General features: G+C 46.6%; 5 protein-coding genes across 5 annotated transcripts; 4 read left to right on the top strand and 1 right to left on the bottom strand.

The window, feature by feature from the left end:
* Window positions 1-6848: 6848 nt before the first annotated feature.
* Window positions 6849-7901, top strand: TRUGW13939_08832 (uncharacterized protein; the record flags this gene model as incomplete). Its single annotated transcript, XM_035491960.1, has 2 exons — window positions 6849-7156; window positions 7211-7901. 2 exons carry the CDS (start codon window positions 6849-6851, stop codon window positions 7899-7901), a joined length of 999 nt encoding a protein of 332 aa, XP_035347853.1.
* Window positions 7902-8474: 573 nt separating this feature from the next.
* On the top strand, window positions 8475-9374 carry TRUGW13939_08831 (uncharacterized protein; the record flags this gene model as incomplete). Its single annotated transcript, XM_035491959.1, has 1 exon — window positions 8475-9374. One exon carries the CDS (start codon window positions 8475-8477, stop codon window positions 9372-9374), a length of 900 nt encoding a protein of 299 aa, XP_035347852.1.
* Window positions 9375-11539: 2165 nt separating this feature from the next.
* TRUGW13939_08830 (uncharacterized protein) lies at window positions 11540-12255 on the top strand (the record flags this gene model as incomplete). The annotated part of the gene is made up of 2 exons (XM_035491958.1): window positions 11540-11731; window positions 11782-12255. 2 exons carry the CDS (start codon window positions 11540-11542, stop codon window positions 12253-12255), a joined length of 666 nt encoding a protein of 221 aa, XP_035347851.1.
* A 1733-nt stretch (window positions 12256-13988) lies between these two features.
* Window positions 13989-16437, top strand: TRUGW13939_08829 (uncharacterized protein; the record flags this gene model as incomplete). The annotated part of the gene is made up of 11 exons (XM_035491957.1): window positions 13989-14168; window positions 14218-14233; window positions 14284-14394; window positions 14442-14464; window positions 14511-14686; window positions 14737-15105; window positions 15159-15232; window positions 15490-15545; window positions 15662-16013; window positions 16076-16225; window positions 16283-16437. 11 exons carry the CDS (start codon window positions 13989-13991, stop codon window positions 16435-16437), a joined length of 1662 nt encoding a protein of 553 aa, XP_035347850.1.
* Window positions 16438-16945: 508 nt separating this feature from the next.
* Window positions 16946-19195, bottom strand: TRUGW13939_08828 (uncharacterized protein; the record flags this gene model as incomplete). Its single annotated transcript, XM_035491956.1, has 2 exons — window positions 16946-17092; window positions 17144-19195. 2 exons carry the CDS (start codon window positions 19193-19195, stop codon window positions 16946-16948), a joined length of 2199 nt encoding a protein of 732 aa, XP_035347849.1.
* Between the last annotated feature and the right edge of the window lie 333 nt (window positions 19196-19528).

The raw sequence follows: 19528 nt of genomic DNA, 5'->3' as shown, positions 1-19528 counted from the left end.
CCGGTGGATCAATGCAGATCGCGGTAAGCAGCTCGGCACGGAATGAGGTGGTGGGATTTGGGGGAGTCTTCCAGAAGCAGCCTCCCCGATATAAAAAGCCGAGAGTGAAGACCTTTTCCGTCACACTTGGCGTCAGATCAGAACAGAACCCATACTCTGGGGAGCTGGCAGCAATGGCACACGCATTGAGCAAGTTATATGGACTGAAATGGTACAGAATCACACTGCTCACGAGCAACAAAGCGGCCGCGCTTACACTGAGGAACCCGCGACAACAGTCGGGCCAGGAACACGTTTGTCAAATATACAAGTCGATTAAGAGACTACGGAGAAACGGAAACCAGATCACGATCTGTTGGATCCCTACAAGCGAGGATAACAAACTGCTGGGCCTGGCTAAAGAACAAGCCAGGGCGGCGACCCAAAAGGATGCCACTCCATACACAGAGCTCCCCAGAATGAAATCAACCACCCTCAACATCGCACGATCCCAAGTAGGCACCAACAAAGCCTTGCCAGGGAAGGTTGGAAAACACGCCAAAAGAGTGGATGCAGCACTCCCAGGGAAACACACTCGACAGCTGTACGATCCATTATCGTGGAATGAAGCGAGCGTGCTGGCCCAACTCCGGACTGGCATGGCAAGATTAAATGGATATCTCTACCGAATCAACGCAGCGGAGACAGATCAGTGTGCATGCGGACAGGCAAGAGAGACCGTAGAGCACTTCCTCTTTCGATGTCGGAAATGGACAACATATCGCACAGAAATGCTGCAATGTACCAACACCCACCGAGGCAACATATCCTTCTTCCTGGGAGGAAAATCACCATCAGATAATCAAAACTGGACCCCGAACTTAGAAGCCGTACGGGCATCCATACGGTTTGCAATCGCCACAGGCCGACTCGACGTCACTTAACCATGTAGATGAATACCAATCACCCACCCCTCCCGATCTAACTCACATCAACCACCTCGTGCCAGAGACGGTAGACGCGCTTCAACTGCCGAGGATAGGACGTTGAACACTTGGAGAAGCGCCTTCAAGCCAGCCTACTAGCAAACTTACTAACCCACGAGAATCCGCTACGATACTGACAGTTGGCAAGACATATACTAAGAGAAATTATGTATGGGCTCTAAGGAGACAGGGCGTAATTCAGGACATGTATTAGTAGATTAGTGATAGTTGCCCTTTCGGCTTAGCCGCCGGGCGTTAATAAATTGTGTGTGTGTGTGTGTGTGTGTAAGCAGAAATTAGACATCAGTCGCTTTCGTTCAAAATATCCCAACATTCGTCATAACTAGTCATCATATCTGGATGCATGATCATATTCTCCGGAAGAATTGGAAGCGTAAGCAACGATTCAGGGCCATGCATGTCCTGTGTGTTGCAGGACGAAGGATTATTATTGTTCCAGGGGTTTACTGGAGTAGCCAAAGCAATACGACTTTGAAGGTCTCTGCAGACAACTAGAGCTCGATGTGCTGCCATATTGTCTAAAGACATGGCGAGAAGCCAGCTCATTCCTTTTGTAATGCTGTCCTTAACATCGTCTGTCACAAGAAGACCACGTCTGTGACAATAGTCTAGCTCTATCAATAGAACTGTTAAAGCTTGCATGAGGTAATGTAAAACACACCACCAAGGTGAGACTTCGACCAGCCAGAGGACATTCGGACTGTTCGGTAAAAGGCCAAGTATCTTGCACGCCGAACTGATACATATATCTGCCGGGTCCAGCTGACTCGTGGCAGAATTTCCATCTTGAGGCTTTCGTCGTTCTAAGCGACAGAGGGATGGTCGACTTAGGGCAATTCTGGCGCTGTAAAAGCGGAATGCAAGACTCCATCTCTGTCGCACGAATAGCTCAGAAGTCGGCATTTTCATGAACCGAAATCCTTCTGGAAGCCTGCCAACCCATGCATCAGTTTCACTTAATAGGTCCTCCATAATGACAGTGACTCGATCCCAAGCCTTCGCATAGGAGCTAGGGGCGTATAATAGTCCAATACCTCGACGCATAATTGATGTCAAGTCCACAAAATATAAAAAGTATGACGAGTCAGTAAGATCACTAAAGAACACTGAAGCACTGGGCTGTTTCTCTGTGGGCTCAGGTTTCAGCTCGTTAGTTGTGTCAGAACTGTCAGACTTTTTATGTTGGACACGTCGTCGCGGGCCGCAAGTTGTCATGAAAGTTTCCATATAATCACTGCGGAAATTGAAATCAGACAGAATATGGGAGGCAGGTGTTTTTTGAAACTGGTCCTCATCAAATGGAATAGGAAGTGGCGTTGTGCAGAAACTAATAGTAGCGTCCGTAGGGCGTCCGATCATCATTGATATTGTATCTTCTAGGGTGTGAAGAGACCACCAAACCCGGTACCGAATTTCCTTTGATTCGTTCGATATATTCTTGCTCTCACTTCGAAGGTTTATTCCCATTGCCACAGCAGACCTTAAAGCCATGCCACACGCTCTCCAGGCTCTATATATGTTTGTATGTTAGATACGGCCGCGAAAAAAAAATATAAAAAGAAAGGAAAGAAAAAGAAAGAAACCACTTTTGGGTGGATAATCAGGGTGCCCATCGAACCTGTTTATGTGAGATAATGACATTAGAAAGAAAGCCATGAGCCCTTCTATCTGCACTTGTTGCAGATCGGGATGGTCGAACAACAGCGAATTCGTGAGACTAAGTCCAATAGCCCGTGAAAAGAAATTCACCGGTATATCTGTGTCGTAGGCCCAAGTCTGACTCGTAAGGCGAGCATGTCTGGCTGCTATAGCAAAGACTAAGTTTAGTATTGCAAGCCATTTGTTGCTCGGCTGTATTCTAGCCTGAGAGTAGTATGTTTTGCACTGTTGCATAAAAGATTGTTTTCCGATAACCGGAAAAGATGGATGCACAACGGAGAAGTACAAATCTAGCAGCTTAGATGCAGTGTCACGCGACGGCCGGTAAGATGCTTGGACATCGTGCACTATAATATGTTGGTCATCCAGAAAATAGCTTACCGATGGAAGAGTTGAGGAGTTGCTAGCCGACACAGTCGGCTGTAGTGCCTCTACTTCCAAAGAATAAGTATCCTTTTCCAAATCCTTCTTCAGATCATGCATCCATGATATATCAGAATGCGCTCCGATAAAACCGATAGCTTGCAATTCCTTGCTGCTGTTAAAGTCCTCTTCATTATTATCTGTGTACCACGACGTAATCGAATCGGTGGTTAAATTCGTATCCCTCGCATCATCGGCTGGAGTGGTTGCAGTTGTATTATACTATAGAAAAAAGGTCAGCAAACAATGACAAATCATCCAAGGTTGAGGAGTCCGCGCACCCTGTCTAAAGACTTTTCAATGAGCTCATTCTCCGGTGGCTGTAATACGGACTGCAGATGCCGCAATAGATCTCTATAAGCAGCCACTTGGTGTTCCAGGTCTGTTAGTCGCCTTATATACCATTAGTTTGGAAGACTCTTTCCCGCTCAATTAGCGAGGAGAAAGAACCGACTTTTGCGTAGCCTCTCGTTTTGCATCGCCATACGTGCAGACCTCGTTTCTAGCATTACATCGATCACATGGTTGATGTCCACTGCATTTCATTCGTCGGTCTCGGCATGCTATACACGCTTTCTTAGCACGGGGAGGCCGCCCAGTTCTCTCGTGATATGCCACCCTAGGAATTGCGATTTTCGGCGTTATGGAGTGGCTCTGTGACGTCTCCTGGCTGGAATCCTGGAGCGGAGTCGATAGTGGCGCGCTCAATGGAGTACCTGCCTTTTCTGGAGGTCCTGGTCCCTTTTCTAGATCCATGCCGACAAGATAGAGCAAGATAATGATGCTGCAGAAGTGCCTCTATATGCATAGACGTTCCCCTTGATCGCTTACGTGACGCCCCATCTGGTCCGTCCAATTGTTGCTTCCCGTGGTAATACTTGGCAGGTTAGCGCCAGATGACGTAGGCCGTTCTGATCTCCAACGACGTAGGTACCTAACAGCTAATTATAGTTATTTATCTCAGGTACATAGGTGGCAAGTTCGCTTCTGGTGATAATAGGCTTTATACTTGTAACTTACTGGATCGTAATGTGTTTGTACTTAGTTGGAGAGCATTTACACGCCGGCTTCATCCCGTTAGTATTTCTTGTAGAAAAAAAAAATCGGTAGATATAAAGCTAAACGATAGCATAAGTAATAAGAATGTATATAGAATACGGAGGTGCCGGTGACGGGCCTGCGATATGGTAGCCGAGTAGGCGGCCTGAAGGTAGACTAACGAAAATTCCTGAGGTTCTTGCTGTTGACCGTAGGGAAGCCCATGGTAAAGCGCTAGTTTAGGAGGCGGTGATTGGACACGATCTTGGAAGCCCCACTGGAGGGATCATCCCCTGGCCCTCAAAAGAGTCAGACAAGTGTCTGAGGTCTATGTCGGGTTAAAGGCTACTTCTAGTAAGACGAAGGCGCTTATGTCTAGTCTAATAGGTATTGGCTGCAAAGAGTTAATTTGGCTCCTATATGTATTATACAAGGAGAGGTCTGGCTTAATGTAGGCAGCAGCGGAAAAAATTGACGAATCATATTATCAACGGTCCCAGGTGTTTCACGCTAAATTCACCAATAAATCTGATTGGCTCTAGGTAGAGATCTAGACTTATTTTCGATCTCCAGGGGGTATTTGTGAAAACGTTCGTGCGCCAACGCGGAAGCATGACATGTTATTAGTTGTCTATATATAGCCTCCGACGCCACCGGCGGCTACACCCAACTTTTTCTATCCCATGACAGCGAGTCGCTTCAAGCCTCCCATAGAATGGTGTGTTCTTACAGAAATAACTATCGTTTTTGCTGGGCATTCGCCTTTTTTATTCTTGAGCTTTGATCAATAAAATCATTTGGTGTTTTTCTATCAGGAGTAGGATAAAACGAATCCTACTTTTATTAGCTTTGCAATACATAGATTCAAGTACAATACCAGCTGTGATACACATGAGGTCCAAATGCCAGTTTTATCTGCACAGAATGTCCTCATCCGGCCAGTGTCTCGAAACCTGATGCCGAGGAAGATATCGGCATTACTGAGATGACTCATTTCATATGCCTTCTTAATAAGGGTTTGACCGCGTCGGTCTCGGCGTTGTCTCCTTTGCTTTTTCTCGTTCTTCAGAGCTTTGGGGGTAGATGCCTTCTGATCCATACTAGATCTAGGTAATGCTGCTTTATCCTTGAACTGTTCGCCTTTCATATTGTTAACGGTCAGTGAGGTTTCAAGAAGAAGCAATCAGGGTTATAGGCAAATAAATACTCCCAGTTCTGCCATGATTCACAAAATCATTGCTTCGACTCTATAAATAGAAGCCACGACATATGCCATAATCAACCGTGGCATCCCTTGTAGATCAGCGATAAGATGCCATGATTCTGTCTAGTGAGCTGTCCGTCACGGTGGTGGATCCCCTGGCGAAGCACGTTATTGGTGTTTCAAAGGAGCGTCTAAGGAATTAAATTTAGCGCTCTGCAATAATGTGTTAACCTATTTAAGTATAGTATGGGGCTTGCTCTTGAACATTCTCTTTGTATCTTAAGTAGCAAAGCGCTAAGTATTCGGCCGCTTTCAATACCGTTTCTAATTGAATGGGGATGATCATTGTTTCTTTGTATCTTTAGCAGAAAAGCGCTATCCACCCTCCAATGTTCGACTCCTTCCAACATTGGATGCATTCCAATATTTGAAGACGCTAATGTTGTAATTCTCCCAATATTGGTCACGCTGCAATATTGTACACCTCCAATGTTGGGGTTCTCCCAATATTGGATGAATTTCAATATTGTTCCAATGGCCAGTGTCTCAATATCGTAAGCTCCCAATGATATCCAATGTAGCTATTAAAAGTGGTAGTATAATATTCATTGTTATTTTATTATAAGAGGGGTGGGTAGACTGCTTATGCCTTGAGGAACGAAGAGACGAAAGGTCTCATTCCGCACCCCCCGCACGCGCCACATAGCGCCCTGTGCCATTCCAGCCACGACTGCGCCACGTCACGTCCCCGACTTTTGAGCCACCCTTCGACTGCCGGGCGGGCGATGTACACATCCCGATACCGACTTTTCGGCCATTGGGCCACCGTTCTGGAACAGTGTCGCAGGGATCGGGGACGTGTATGCCTTGAAAAGTCCATTACCATCAAAAGCTGTTCAGTTCGACGAAAAAAAGTGCCACTATGCCCCGTTTTCACCCGCACTGAGTACAAAGTACAGGGCTCGACACTTAGATCTGCATTTCTCGACTTGAAAGACAATCCTAAAGTGCGAGGTCAAGACCATCATAAGAAATTTTGCTCGGCGTATGTTCAACTATCCCAGCTTCAATCTCTTGTAGGACTTCACCTGCTACAGAATATCGATGTGAAGGATCTGCAATTTATAAACCTGACCCTCACTTATTGATCGAGATGCGCCGCCTGCAAGATCTCCAAAAAGATACCATTCCTAGTTGGCAAGCAGACTCCGCGTGTGAAAACAGCTGCTACTCTTCGTAATTTACAAATCAATGCCTTGTCCTGATCTCACACTCTAACCAATGCCCAATCTTTTAGTAATTCAAAGAGCGGTGAGTCCATTTTCAGACATGTCATATTCATTGAATGAGGACTGCAGAAAAGCCCCTCATCCGTACCGACTGTGTCTTCCGATTGCTCATTAATATGTGTGAGCGGTAGTCAATACCTATCATTAGTTTACAATTAACACGAGAATACAATATGTATATCCATGCTCTGAACTCTACCGTCCCGTGAACCCTCTCCGCACCAGGAATATAAACAGAACTCATTCCCAATGCCTTCAAACCCGGCATACTTGCACCTCAGAGACTTCATCGAAGAAGTGGGACCTGACCCGGCTCGACCGAGCAAAGGACTGGCTCTACAACTTCTTGTCTCACTTCATATTCCAGAAAAGGAGGTTCAATCGGACGATGTCGACATTCACGATATCCCCACCTTAATCCGCTTCTTCTGCGAACCGGGTCGAAGTGCGGACTTATATCAACCTGACTCCTTTGTTTATGCTTGGGGCTCTTTCTTAACTGCCACCTCGCAAGACCGAAAATTCCACATTCTGCTCCACGCTCACACAGTAGATCGGTGAGGAGCTTAAAAGAACTGAACCGCTGACGGTATCATTCTAACTTGGCTTAGGCATCCCGGAAACTTAACCAACACTGAATCATACTGCAACCGCTGCCCGGAAGCCGCTCAGCCAACCGTAACCTTCCAAGGCATCGTCAACAATTCCGGAGGCCAACTCAACAGCGGCTCAACTTTGCTACATTACCGCCTACAAGTCACGGTCTACGACAGTTCTACCAAAGCGGAACATACTTTTCCTGTCACTATTTACCTTAAAAATGGACAGCGATGGACCAACTTCCCCTCCCTATCCCCACAAACCCAAGTCTTTGTCGGAGGACGTATTTTTGGCACGACCAAAGAAAACCAACAATTAGCGGTACTAGCTGACGATATACACTTCCTTCAAACCATGCCCCGAACAGTGCCACCAAGTCCTGCTTCTACGGGCAAGCGAAAACACCCTGATCGATGGGCTCGTCAGAGTTCTCCCCACACTCCATCAAAAGCAGCTCGCCTGACCGACACTGCTTTGGCACAGCCGTCAACGCAATGTTCTTCAACACTGCAAAGCCCCGCTACTCAAAAGAACTCTGCCATTCCCTCTGTAGAAGCAGACAAAGAGACGGTGGTATCCTGGCCACCAACAGATAGTGAGCCAGATGTATCACCGGCGTCTAAGCAAGACTCACCGGCGGAAAGACGTTCCCAAAGATCACGCAATCGTATATCGTATGCGGATATACTCTCTTATGAATGATCACACACCTCCTGCCCAACTCATTAAATCTTCTTAAATCCATATATATAAAACCTTTACACTCTTCCAGGAATGATCAAAAAACCCTGAATCGATGAAATGACTACTCATTTCTTTCATAATGTAATGTGAACATCATACTGTAAAAGAACCCAACAGAAACTTCTACAGTATACATGCTTAGTTTATACACTTAATACAATTCGGACCTCGAACCATAAATTTACTACGTATCTAAAAGCATTATAATACGGCCATGCCGGACTAGTCGATTAATACTCACCCGATCACTCTCTGCCAGCTATGTCCGTCTTCACGTATTGGTCAGGTTGCGTAGGGATCAGCCCTACGGGCACCATCATGGCAGTCTGGCATCTATCCCGACATTGCGAGAGCTTGCGCTTGCCAGATATCATACCACTTTCTGTGAGCATCCTGTTTCACTCTTGGCCTCGATCAGTTCGCACCTCGGTCTTCCCATTGCTTAATCCCGTCACTGTTTGACAATTCTTGTACTTGCCTGTCATGCCCCGGGAGACAGCGGTCTACGTGTCTCCAGATGATATTCGCACAATGATGACATCCATGGAATCCCAGAGAGCCACTGAGCGTGAGCAAAGACTTCTCAGGGTGCCCCATGACGATGTTCTCCAAACGTTGCAACGTCTGGATTGCCAACGAAGTGAACAACGGGAAGCATCCTTGAAGCGTCGCAGGGAACAGGCGCCGTTACCAACACCGTCCCCTACACAGTTCAAAAGGCAGCGACTCATGTCGGAAGTTGTCCAACGGCAGCGTGCTTCTGTTGATTCACTGGTGCAAGGCTATGACGCTCGCTTTCACGGCAAGGCGCGCGCGTCAGCAACAAGATCTTGGTGCAAAGAGGTTCCCCTTTCCCTGCAAGTGAAGGCAGCGAAGTCGTTCTACGAGGCATTCACGAACGAAAACACGTTACCTATTGCCCATTGCGTTCTATGCTACGAGAAACGGATGCCTTGTGAGCTCACAGCCGTCGAATGGAAATACTTTCTCACGCCCTCTGTTCTTCAACAAGCTACGACGGTTTTGCAGCAATGCGCGGCGTGCTTTCCTCGACACAATGCCGCTCTGGTCCAGGTGTGTCGAGGATGCCGCACCGACGTGGAAGATGGGAGGCTACCTAAAGCCTGCTCGGTTAATAACATGGATATTGGCTGCGAACATCGATACCCCGAGGAACTCGATGACCTCTCTCCCGTTGAAGAGAGACTCATCGCCCTGCACACTCCTTTCGGCTGCATAACTAAGTTCACGGTCGACAACAAAACCCCTTCAGGGATGAGCTACCGCAAGCACGTTAAGGGCCATATCGTCGTCTTCCCGAACAAGGTCGAGGACCTTGTTGCCACCGTCCTTCCCCATCCTTTGCTGCAGGCCATTGAGAACATCCACATATCTGCGGATAGCTTGATTCTTTGTCCAGCGCTTTCATGAAATCACGTATTTCCTCGATGCCGGGGTTATTCCGCGTTGGTATGTCAATGCTGTAATCCCCCCATCTGATATCGAGTTTACGATTCAGTTCTCGTCGACGCTGTTTCGATTTTTGTCCAGCTAGAAGCTGTGATTTTCTTTTTTCCGCCATTGAATGGTCGCGTGGGGAGAATAATGGATTGCTGCCTGGTTATGTACTGACAGACGCTAGCAACATCGACAGGCGCTGGCAATATCGACAGGCGCTGGCAACATCGACAGGCGCTGGCAACATCGACAGGCGCTACGGAACACCCCGTGCTTCGTACCCGTACAGCCATTGGTGAACGAAATCAGCACCGCCTCAGCGCCCAGCACGACTTAGCAATACCATGACGACATATTATTCCCCGCTTCTTTCCACGCGACGCAGCTGCCTTATTTGGCTACTGTCAGCTGCAGGGTCAACTCAACTGATTTTGTGGAGACATTTCGTAATAGCCAGAGATTGTGTGATTTCTTTTATTATTATTTGCCGCGTTTGCCTTGGCATTATTTCTTTAGTACGTATTTCGCGCCTGTGACGCGGTTCGGCCCGCCACTGGTGGCTGTACCATTAGGACACAACCTGATTTACTATCAGATGCTTGCCGCTTCCCCGACACTAGAGCAGACTTGCACCAATTCAGGACTCTACCCCCTAATTGACACTATCCACGCTTAGATCGCCAAAAGAAGACATGTAGTTGCCTCGTTAGATATTTAGTGGCGGCCTCTTGGGTTGCATTGCATGTTGCTTTTCGCATGTACGTAGTAAACTTGGGTTCCTAGACCGAAGAAGAAACATGGGATTTACTGGATGAAGATCCTGTGAGATGTTTTGATTTCGCCTTGACTGAAGAGGCTCTTAAAGGCGCGGCTATAGTTAACAGAGTAAGTCAGAGGGAACTGAGACAGGGGGCATTTCTAACTTACCTGCGGTGTAGGCCCCGGTCTGTTCGATCGAATCATGTCGGGTCTTGACCGACTGATCTCTTTCAATGACGATGATTGAAACAAAAAACCGAAGCTGAACCGTCTGACAGCGCCATTGGGCCGCGGGTCCGAGATCAGTCATGCTGTGTACATTGAAACTCAGCTTGATCGCCGTTAAAAGAGTAGTCCTCGTCGACTTCCGCGTTCCATAATTTCTATTCTTCCACATTGATAGCCTGCACTCTTGTCTACTTTTTTCAATCCTCCGTTGCTATACGTTTCATGCGCGCTTCTCGTCTCGCCAGCATCCACTGGTATTTGATTTCAAGATAACGACCAAAGCCAATACCGATATTCTGGAATTTCAACATCCAATGTTTCGGAATGAATATAGTTACGTGTGGTTTTCTTGAAATATTTCGACTACCTCATGCGATCCGACCCGGGATATCGAAAAACTATACAGCTTTGGCAGATTCCCCATCCCACATCAACAATGTTGCTCGTATTTCCTTTGTGAAGTATGACATATATAAGCTTATAATTAGATCGGCTCAGGTTCACAAACTGAAACAATGTTTCCTACAAACACCATGGAGCCATTCAGTCATGCTAGTTCTGTGGTACGCCTCCGTGGAATCCTGGAAGCCCACCGCACCCTGCTTGCCTCATACAAGTTATCATCATCTTCATGCTGGGCGGGGGTTGGACTGGTGGAACGTCGCGTGAAGGAATTAGACGACCGCCAAGCTGCTGCGAAGCTTTAGCGATCTCTTGGATGCGCTTCATCTATCTTCTTCTCGTTGTTTTCCTTTACCAGTTATGTGCTGAAACTCCATCTTTGTACCGGTTTGTGGTCACCTCGATGGAATGACTGCACTTGTGGAAAACGTCTAACTGAAAGAAGATTTGCTGCTAGAGAAAGAAGTCAATTGTCTGTAGTTTGAAGTCGATTGAAGTGTACGTTATTCTCACTCCTCGACTGGTGGGGAATGCCATGTGTGTTACTGTATACAGAGTCTCTACGAGTCCATATTTAAGCTGCGAAGTTGGCCAATTCAACACCAAGGACGATTTGTTACTCATCCCTACGATCCCCTTGTTTTTGAGTCGATCGACGGTTTAGTTGCCCCACCGCCGTCAAATGATTGGTTGGTCGCTTATCGAATAGGTACCCCGCCCTCGAACAGTCCGAAGATGCGGCAACGAAGATGGATAAAAATGGCTATACAACAATCAATAACCTCAAACTATCTCCTTCGGAATTAGTCGGTGATATCGTTCGCGGCATCAAAGATTTGTTGCCGTTGGAAAATCCAGGAGATCTGACGTACACTTTCGAGCCAAAACACAACAGCACCCTGTTCCACAGCATCAAAAAGTATGTGGAGTACGATATAAATGTAAGTTTTCAATCCATGTGTCTAGATTTAACATTGACTAGTTACTTTAGGTGTCTCATCTTTGCTCATTTTACCTAAGTGGCACGCACCCGACCGGCAGAATAGATTTAGTCCGGGTAGTCGGCTGCAGACCGGCCAGCCAGCCTGCCAATGACGAGCAGTACATGCTTGGGCCACAGGATTATCGGCTCGCTGATGCGTTCGTTTTGATTCGTCCCATACATGATCGAGTGACGCTAAATCTATACCCCGGTTCCCACACCATGACCTGCACGCAATTCACTCAAAAGTTTAATGAGGGATCGAGTCCGACGAGTGAAACAGTGGGGCGGGATCAAGCGATTGTGGCTATGTCGACAATATGGTGTAACTGGCCAGATGACCAGGCTTGTCTACGCATCGAAGATACTATTCTTTTCGCTTTTGTCGTCTATTCAAGTGGCCCTCAAGAAGTTGACAACAGTGACGAGGAGGAGGTCGGCTGTGTGGATGAAACTCGACTCGTTCCATTCACACGCTATTGAAAAGAGGAGGCTCGGAACTTTTTCGGTCGAAAGTGCCGTTGAGACAACTTGGTGAAGCGTCGTTGATAAACGTGTACATCAGGGGTGAGCCTGTGTCCGAGATGAACCACCCTAGGAAACTGGGCAAATAAACCAAGGATTGCTATTAATTGATGAATGTCACGGGAGTGCAAATGATTCAGTTGCTGTAGTAGCATGGAAAGCACCATGGACAGGCCGGGGCATTCTATTGCATCCTCCAAAGCCAGTAGCTTTCGTCCAAACTTTAAAGCTTTTTGCACTAGCTGGATCTCTGCTAGTCCACAGGCATTCACGTACTGCATGATGGATGTGTTTTGTCGATCGCCGGATTCTGGGACAAGCGTAACTCCTGGAAACATGGCTTTGTAAGATATCCCGTGGTGCCTGCACCCAATCACGTAAACAAACACATCGTCATGCGATGGATTCGACGGTAGTCTGAGCGCCTGCAGTTGTGGATCCTGCCTTCTACTCAGCTGCACTATCCTACGAGTCCACACATAGCTGTAAAAATCCTCCGTGTTATGCATCCTTTGGACTACTGACATAAGGAAGCTCTGGCACGGGAGAAGCCCTGAAGGCATTTTGTGCACGTAAGGGAGACTGCGAAAACGAGGAAGGACCTGATCCAACATCACCACTTGATATTGCTGAAGCTCATTGTTTGACATGTCGAACAGGAACTGAAGGCACTGTTTTATCATATCGTCCGATGTATACGACTGTTCCTTTATTGGGACCCATGCCTGTTGTGGTGGCTCGGGTAGTGTTTTCAAATATTGAAAACGATGTATGAATAGTGAGATGGGGGCCTGAAATTTCCATGCGAGCTCATTCGTTATATTTGAAAGGACCTGCAGCTGCTCCGGCACTCTGTTCGCCATGTTGATTGGGTGGTGGAATGGGAGGGGGCAGGAAGTGAGGTTTCGCGAATTGCTCCCGGCGGAGGTCTAATCGAAATACGGAAACGCTAGTCGAGCCAAACGCTTGGCATTGTGACCCGGTTCTTTATGAAATAGGGAAGGCGCGTGTTCCAGACGCTTGGCATTCCCATGACGCAGCCTATCAATGTATAGCAACGCGAAAGGCCGTCTTCGGAGTTCGCCGGACTTTGACAGTGTGATGTAGCTGAAATCCAAAATTGGCACTTTGTGGCTAATGAAGTTTACGAGGTCCCCTGCAGCTCGTCCGACATTCATAGTCTCGCCTAGGCAAAGTTAACATTGCTTTCCAATTATTGGATCTGGAAACCTATGAGCATATGCTCTAGACCGCTCTGGATTTGAGGGCATAATATGCTACCCACTTTCCGACTTCCGCGGCGTGGATCGCTTCTGTCTGCGTTGCCACTATTGACGTGGCTCCGCCCCTTTTTTCATCCACACCCCGGTTTCCTTGTTGGTGCAAGATTGATTGACCTGTCGCCGGTGTGGAAGATACTAGCCCGTAATGCATCTTATAGCAAGATCGACATTTTTTCCTCCCCAGCCCCGTCATTCTTCTCACCGCTCTCATTATAGATGATACTTACTACGACGCAGGCTCCGCTTTCACCGAAGAAATTTACGTGCATGCTAATATTTATGCAACTTCACAACAAAGTTTATCTTTCTGTATCTAGCTCTGTCAACTTGGTCGTTGATTGAGTGTTAGATGCCCAGCTGACTGCCTTTTTTCTTCCTTCTGTTACAAAATATTTGTTCAGTCTCACAATGGGAAATCTAGATTACGGTATCTCCCAGCTAGCTTGTCCTGTAGATGGCGAATTGACGTGGGAGCTTCAACAACGGGGTTCACACACCTTTTGGGTATCCAAAGACCACGGCAGAGAGTATTCAACTGTAATGGAGTCTTCAGGAACTGTGCCGACTGCTTTGTTTCCCCATGATAAGGTATGTTCCTGCTCAGGCAACGCATCAATAGCTAACAGTTCATCAGCAGCAGGAAGAAGCGCAACGTATGTTCCGATGCCCATACCTCATAATCACAATATAATTATGATTATAGGGTCTTTACACGAGCTATGGCGTTTATTCAGTCCTCTACCGCCCATTCCAGAGAATAAGGTGCGTGTTCTTGATATCAAGTGTGGTACAGGGGACTGGGCAAACGATATCGGTATGTTCTCCTATCACTGAAGAACTATATGCTCATTACTTGGCTAGTTACACTTTCTAGCAACTTCATAGTAGGCCTGTGATCTTTAGTGTAGTTATATATACTCATGATTGCAGGTTGAGGGGTTTGATGTCTCTGACATTGTCACTGAACAAGAATATTGTTCTTTTTATATTAGGGACTTGAGTCTTCCGCTCTGCGAGTCTGAAGTTGATGTGTACCAGTTGTTGCATACCCGACAGGCGATGCAATATATTCCAGACAAACCCGCGTTTGCTGCGAACTGCTTCCGGTCAGTGCTCAAACACGAATCTTCCTAACCACTAAAGCTGATAAAACCAGGGCATTGCTACCAGGTGGTAACCTGGTAATTGAGGAAGCACATCTGGTCCCAGAAGTCGTTGCCGATCTTCCTCTTGCTGCCTTCAACGAGTGGGAGGCCAAACTCGTAAAAAGATACCAAGCAAGCGCGACGGAGAGCATGAAAGCAGCGCTGGAGGATTGTGGCTTGCGAATTATATGGGAAACCACATCGAGGTTAACTCTATACGGCGAAAAGTCAGAGCACTTCCTCGCGTTCAAAGTTTTTATCCAAGAATACAGCCTGCTGCTGCTCCGGGAAACAAAACTTCCCTTCGCAGAGGCACAAGTAACCATTGCCAACATGATCAAGGAACTACAGCAAGAGAATGTTCGAGTGTACTGGAAGTTGTATGTATACCTCTACCCTCATAAAGTAATTATTAACATACAACAGTGTACAGTTGCATGCCAGTCGACCTCTTACGCAAGCTTAATGAGGCATATGGCGGCATTTCTGACCTTTGCACTGTATCGCGTATTTGATTTGGCAGAGAACTGTTTAAAAATCTATAGTTGCTCCTACTATATGATATGTTGGATGCTGATATAGATGGTTATCTCCATGTTTCGTGCATCCTGAATTGTATCACACTGAGTTTAATATGCAGCCACTAGGAGGTAGATATCTTATTATAGGATTTCTTTTCTAGTCAGCTATATCCCTCGCTTTGTGCATGCATTGTCATCATTCGTAATATCCAATCAATTTTTTTCTACGGGCTAACCCCGCAGCAAGCAAGATCTTGGCCAACCGAGTTGTCGAGATCAGTACGGCCGAAGAGGGGCAGGTCATTTGTCATACCTGCGTTGGACATAAAAGAACTGCGCTTCCCCATCTGTTTGCTTATATCTGTCTCAAAGTGTCTTTATTAACTTGGCAGCCTTTTGATTAATCATACTTTAGCCTCGTTACCTGGCTGCGATATCTATGGACAGCTTCGGAAATGCCAGCGAACCAGCTGGACAAACAGCCTCCCGAGCGCGGCGAACGCGACCAACGCGCCGAGTGCGACAGACTTCTGAGGAATCGCTCAAAGTTGAGGCCATAGGCCCTGTCATCGACCTAATATCTCTTCAGATTGGTGATACGAAAAAGGTGACAGCTTATTATGAAAGTGCGTTAGAGAGAGTATCACTACCCAACCTTCGGATATTGGTCGAATTCATAGAATCAATCCCCACTAAAAGGGGTGGCCTGGAAGGAACACCGCCTTGTGATGTGATTTATGGAAAGACCGATTATCTCACAAAAGAGTGTAAGTTTTGCTTGAAAACCATTCTTTTAATCCTAGCTTATAAATACTAGCGTGTCGAAAAGTTCTCATCGATAAATTCCGACAAGGTTTGCCTATAGATATTACTTCGGACAAGCTAAAAGAAATTATCAAGCCTCCCTCAACGGTTGAGATACTGACTGAGCTGTTCCATGTCCAAAGATCAGAAGAAAGGTTTGGACGGGACGAAATTGGTAAGCTTTAAAAAAACCTTGACTTTGTTGGTATAATAGTCATTGATTTCGATGTAGATGCAACTTCTATTATTGGTGTCGTTGATCACGAACAAGCCAAGAAGAACGAGCCCGGATCTGGCTGCGAAGACGATGAAGTAGAGGATTCGAGAACCTCTCCTGGAACCATACATATTCAGGGGTCGCACGAATCTTCCCTGGAAAATTTCTAAATGCCCCTGGATCTAAAATTTGGGAGTCCAGGCGCCGAAAAAGGACATGAAGGTTTCCTTTGATATTTGGATTGAACGTAAAAACAGTCACTTGGCTATCCAAACAACAGTCGTCTCTGTGACGACGATGGTGGGAGTGGTGAGAGAACAAGGCATATTAGTAGTTGGTATATTTGCGTCTGTGCTATTGACTGGATTTGTTGAAGAGAGGATAGATAATGCTGAAATACCTAAAGTAGTTGAACCAAAAACTGAAGGATTATAAGAAAGGATTAAGACTGGAAGTTCAGGTGCCACTTCGCAGGAGGGAACGTGAGAGTTGCTTGCGCTTCGGAAAGATCACTACGCTGTCAACCTCACTAAGAGTTCAAAAATAACGTAGTGGTTAGATAAGGAACAAATATTTTTCAAGTCTTACAAATGCCACGATTACATTGAAGTTGGTACGACAGCCGCTTACAACATCAGTTTACGCATTGACTGATTGTAAATCTTTCCTCCCAAAACGTCAATCAGCCATCGTAACGTCTGCATTTGTATGCTCATCCCTGGCCCCTAGGATCTGATGCTGTCCAGCTACCTTGGAAAGCTCGTCTGCAAACCGAGTCGCACAAAAAGCACGCTCTTGTTGATTATATTCAATCCAGCATTTCACCTACACCGCACAGTTAGAAACTACATTTACTCGTACAACCGAGCAACTCACCTTGGCAATCTGAAGACCCAACCAGAGGCACCGTCGCGTCCGTGGCACAATCGCCGATGGAAGCTCAATATACCGCTCCTCGTAGTCGGCTGTTTCATTGAAGAAGTCTACTGGATAATAAAGCTGGCTCCATGCTAAACCTCGAATCAAAAAGTCTTCTGGCAGTTGTCGTGCAGAGCCTGTCTCGTGTACAGGAAATTCCTCGCTGGAAATTTTTGTCATATCTGTCTCCGGCTTGATGAGCGAGTTTAAAAAGGTAGCAATTCGCTTCCAGGGTACGTCTGCTTGTATAAATTCCATACTTTTCGGGACTAGAGCTGTGCACCAAAGGAATGCTAAAGAAAGATGAGCAGATGGTAAAACTTTCCGATCACCCATTCGTTGAAGAATGGCATCCAAAGTGATAAACGTTAGATGAGAAGCAAAGGAGACTGTCTGGTCGCTGCTCTCAAATTTTACTTCGGCGCTGTTTGGAGCCCTTCGAAGCTTTGTTATACTCTCTTCACGTGGCTTGGTTTTCCAGTGCTGACAAGCAGCACGTACGAGTTCCAATTTTGGTTTTTGAAGGTATTTGCTTTCAAACAGTGGGAAAAGACGTGCGTCTGTATGGCCAAAGTCGAATATGGCAGCATAATTTGCAGACATGATATAAACGGCCTGTTCTCGGAATACCGTCCCAGCAGACTCGATATGAGCATCAAGCTGATTGAGAAATTCGTTGGCCAAGGAAAGACATTGGGCGATTTCACCCCGGGTGAAAAACAGCCCATGCACTTTCACGAATGTTGTTAGAACTGGTGGATTTGATGGATTCACTGGTCTGCTGGCGTCTAAAAGAGGCCGAAACACTAGTGATATACTATCTCGTGTATTGGTGAATGGCTCGGTGCTGGTCAAAGCCTTGGAATAATAAAATAATTGGTGGAGCAAGTTTGGTCGTGCCAAAACAGCCTGATGATGTTGAAGACGTCCAACTTCAGGGGTCTTATCAGCTGCTCTACTATACCAATATCTGGAAACAGCGCTCCATGTATCCCTATCACGCATATCCACCTCTTCAACAGCCATTCTATAGCGGGCTAGATCACCCAAGCATTCAATCCACGTTCCTTCAAATGCAGGAATGCTTTCTAAAAGCAAACTCATCATAGAATACGCCATGTAAATAAACGTGAGCATATGTTCGAGAGACCCAGGAAGTCTTTTCCGCAGCAATTCAAGAAATGAATGAATACCATATCGCCACATCCGAGAAGGCATTGAATACTTCTCGGCCAATTTCTTGAGCACTGTGCTCGCCAGAGGGTGGTTGGAGGCGAGAAAGAAATCATAATGTTCGTGTAAGAGTGTTCTGTGGAGTGCAATGAGAGCTTGCCATTGCACGTGTTTCAGCTCGTCAGGGTTTTCAGTTTGTTGCTTATCAATGTCGATGCATTTTTTCTCGACCATGACAAGGCCAGCATAAATAGCCCGGACCTCGTTAATCAGCTGGTCTTCAGTGATAATATGCGCCTCAGGCTGCAAATAGATGCCGCTGGATCTGTATGTTTCACAAGAGGGTGGTTTTGATTTTGCTTGATAGCTTGATAGTGACGGGCGAGGTTTCTCTGAGTCGACACGACCCTGAACACCTTGTGGCTGCAAGCCGCCTTGATTTTCATGTTGATTGGGTTGTATAACACTGGCAGATTGAGAGTGTGCCGGTGAACTACTGTCAGTCTCGTGTGAGCTTCCGCAAGCGGCGTTACTCAGTGCGTCTGATCGAGTTTGACCGTGCTCTGTTGGAATAGGAGCTTCTAGCGCCTTTTGCGTTGTCGCATGATTGTGACTTTCCGCTAACAGTACCGGAGCCGGTTGGAGTTTATCTGAAGATGCAGACGCCGGGGTGTAAATGGGGTTGGCATTCTCAGATGAACTGGAGCTTCCAGCACGAATATGAAGTTCTCTGAAGCGACCCGCGCTGGGAGAAGTGGCAGCCGAAGGAGGATCGGCCGTCGCCCCAGACAAATATGCAAGAGCTGGAGCTCCGTCTTCAATGACGCCGCTGTGCATTGCGACTTGCAATATCGCACTGAGTCTCAGAAAGCGTGGTGGCTGGTGAAGAATCAACTTCACGTACTTCGGCTAAGATGGCTCAGGACTACCAAGCAGAAAGAGTTGCTTGAAACTGTTCACGAATCCTAATCGAGTCAAATGTAGAGACACAGAACACATCACGCGCTTTTAACAATTCGACTGACGGTGGTCATTAAGTTTTAATACTCGAGCTTCACCGAGGCTGTGTGCAGACGATCGCGGCTCAAGCTGCAAGGCAAACGCTAACTGGTCACACAAAGCTTTTTATTGGTATATATTATTGCCACGAAATACATTGGCGAGCTAGTA

The sequence above is a fragment of the Talaromyces rugulosus genome, chromosome V (genome assembly GCF_013368755.1).
Source record: "Talaromyces rugulosus chromosome V, complete sequence".
In the NCBI taxonomy this organism is placed as follows: Eukaryota; Fungi; Ascomycota; class Eurotiomycetes; order Eurotiales; family Trichocomaceae; genus Talaromyces; species Talaromyces rugulosus.
The sequence above is the reverse complement of the archived record's forward strand: the minus strand, read 5'-3'. Positions and strand labels throughout refer to the sequence as shown.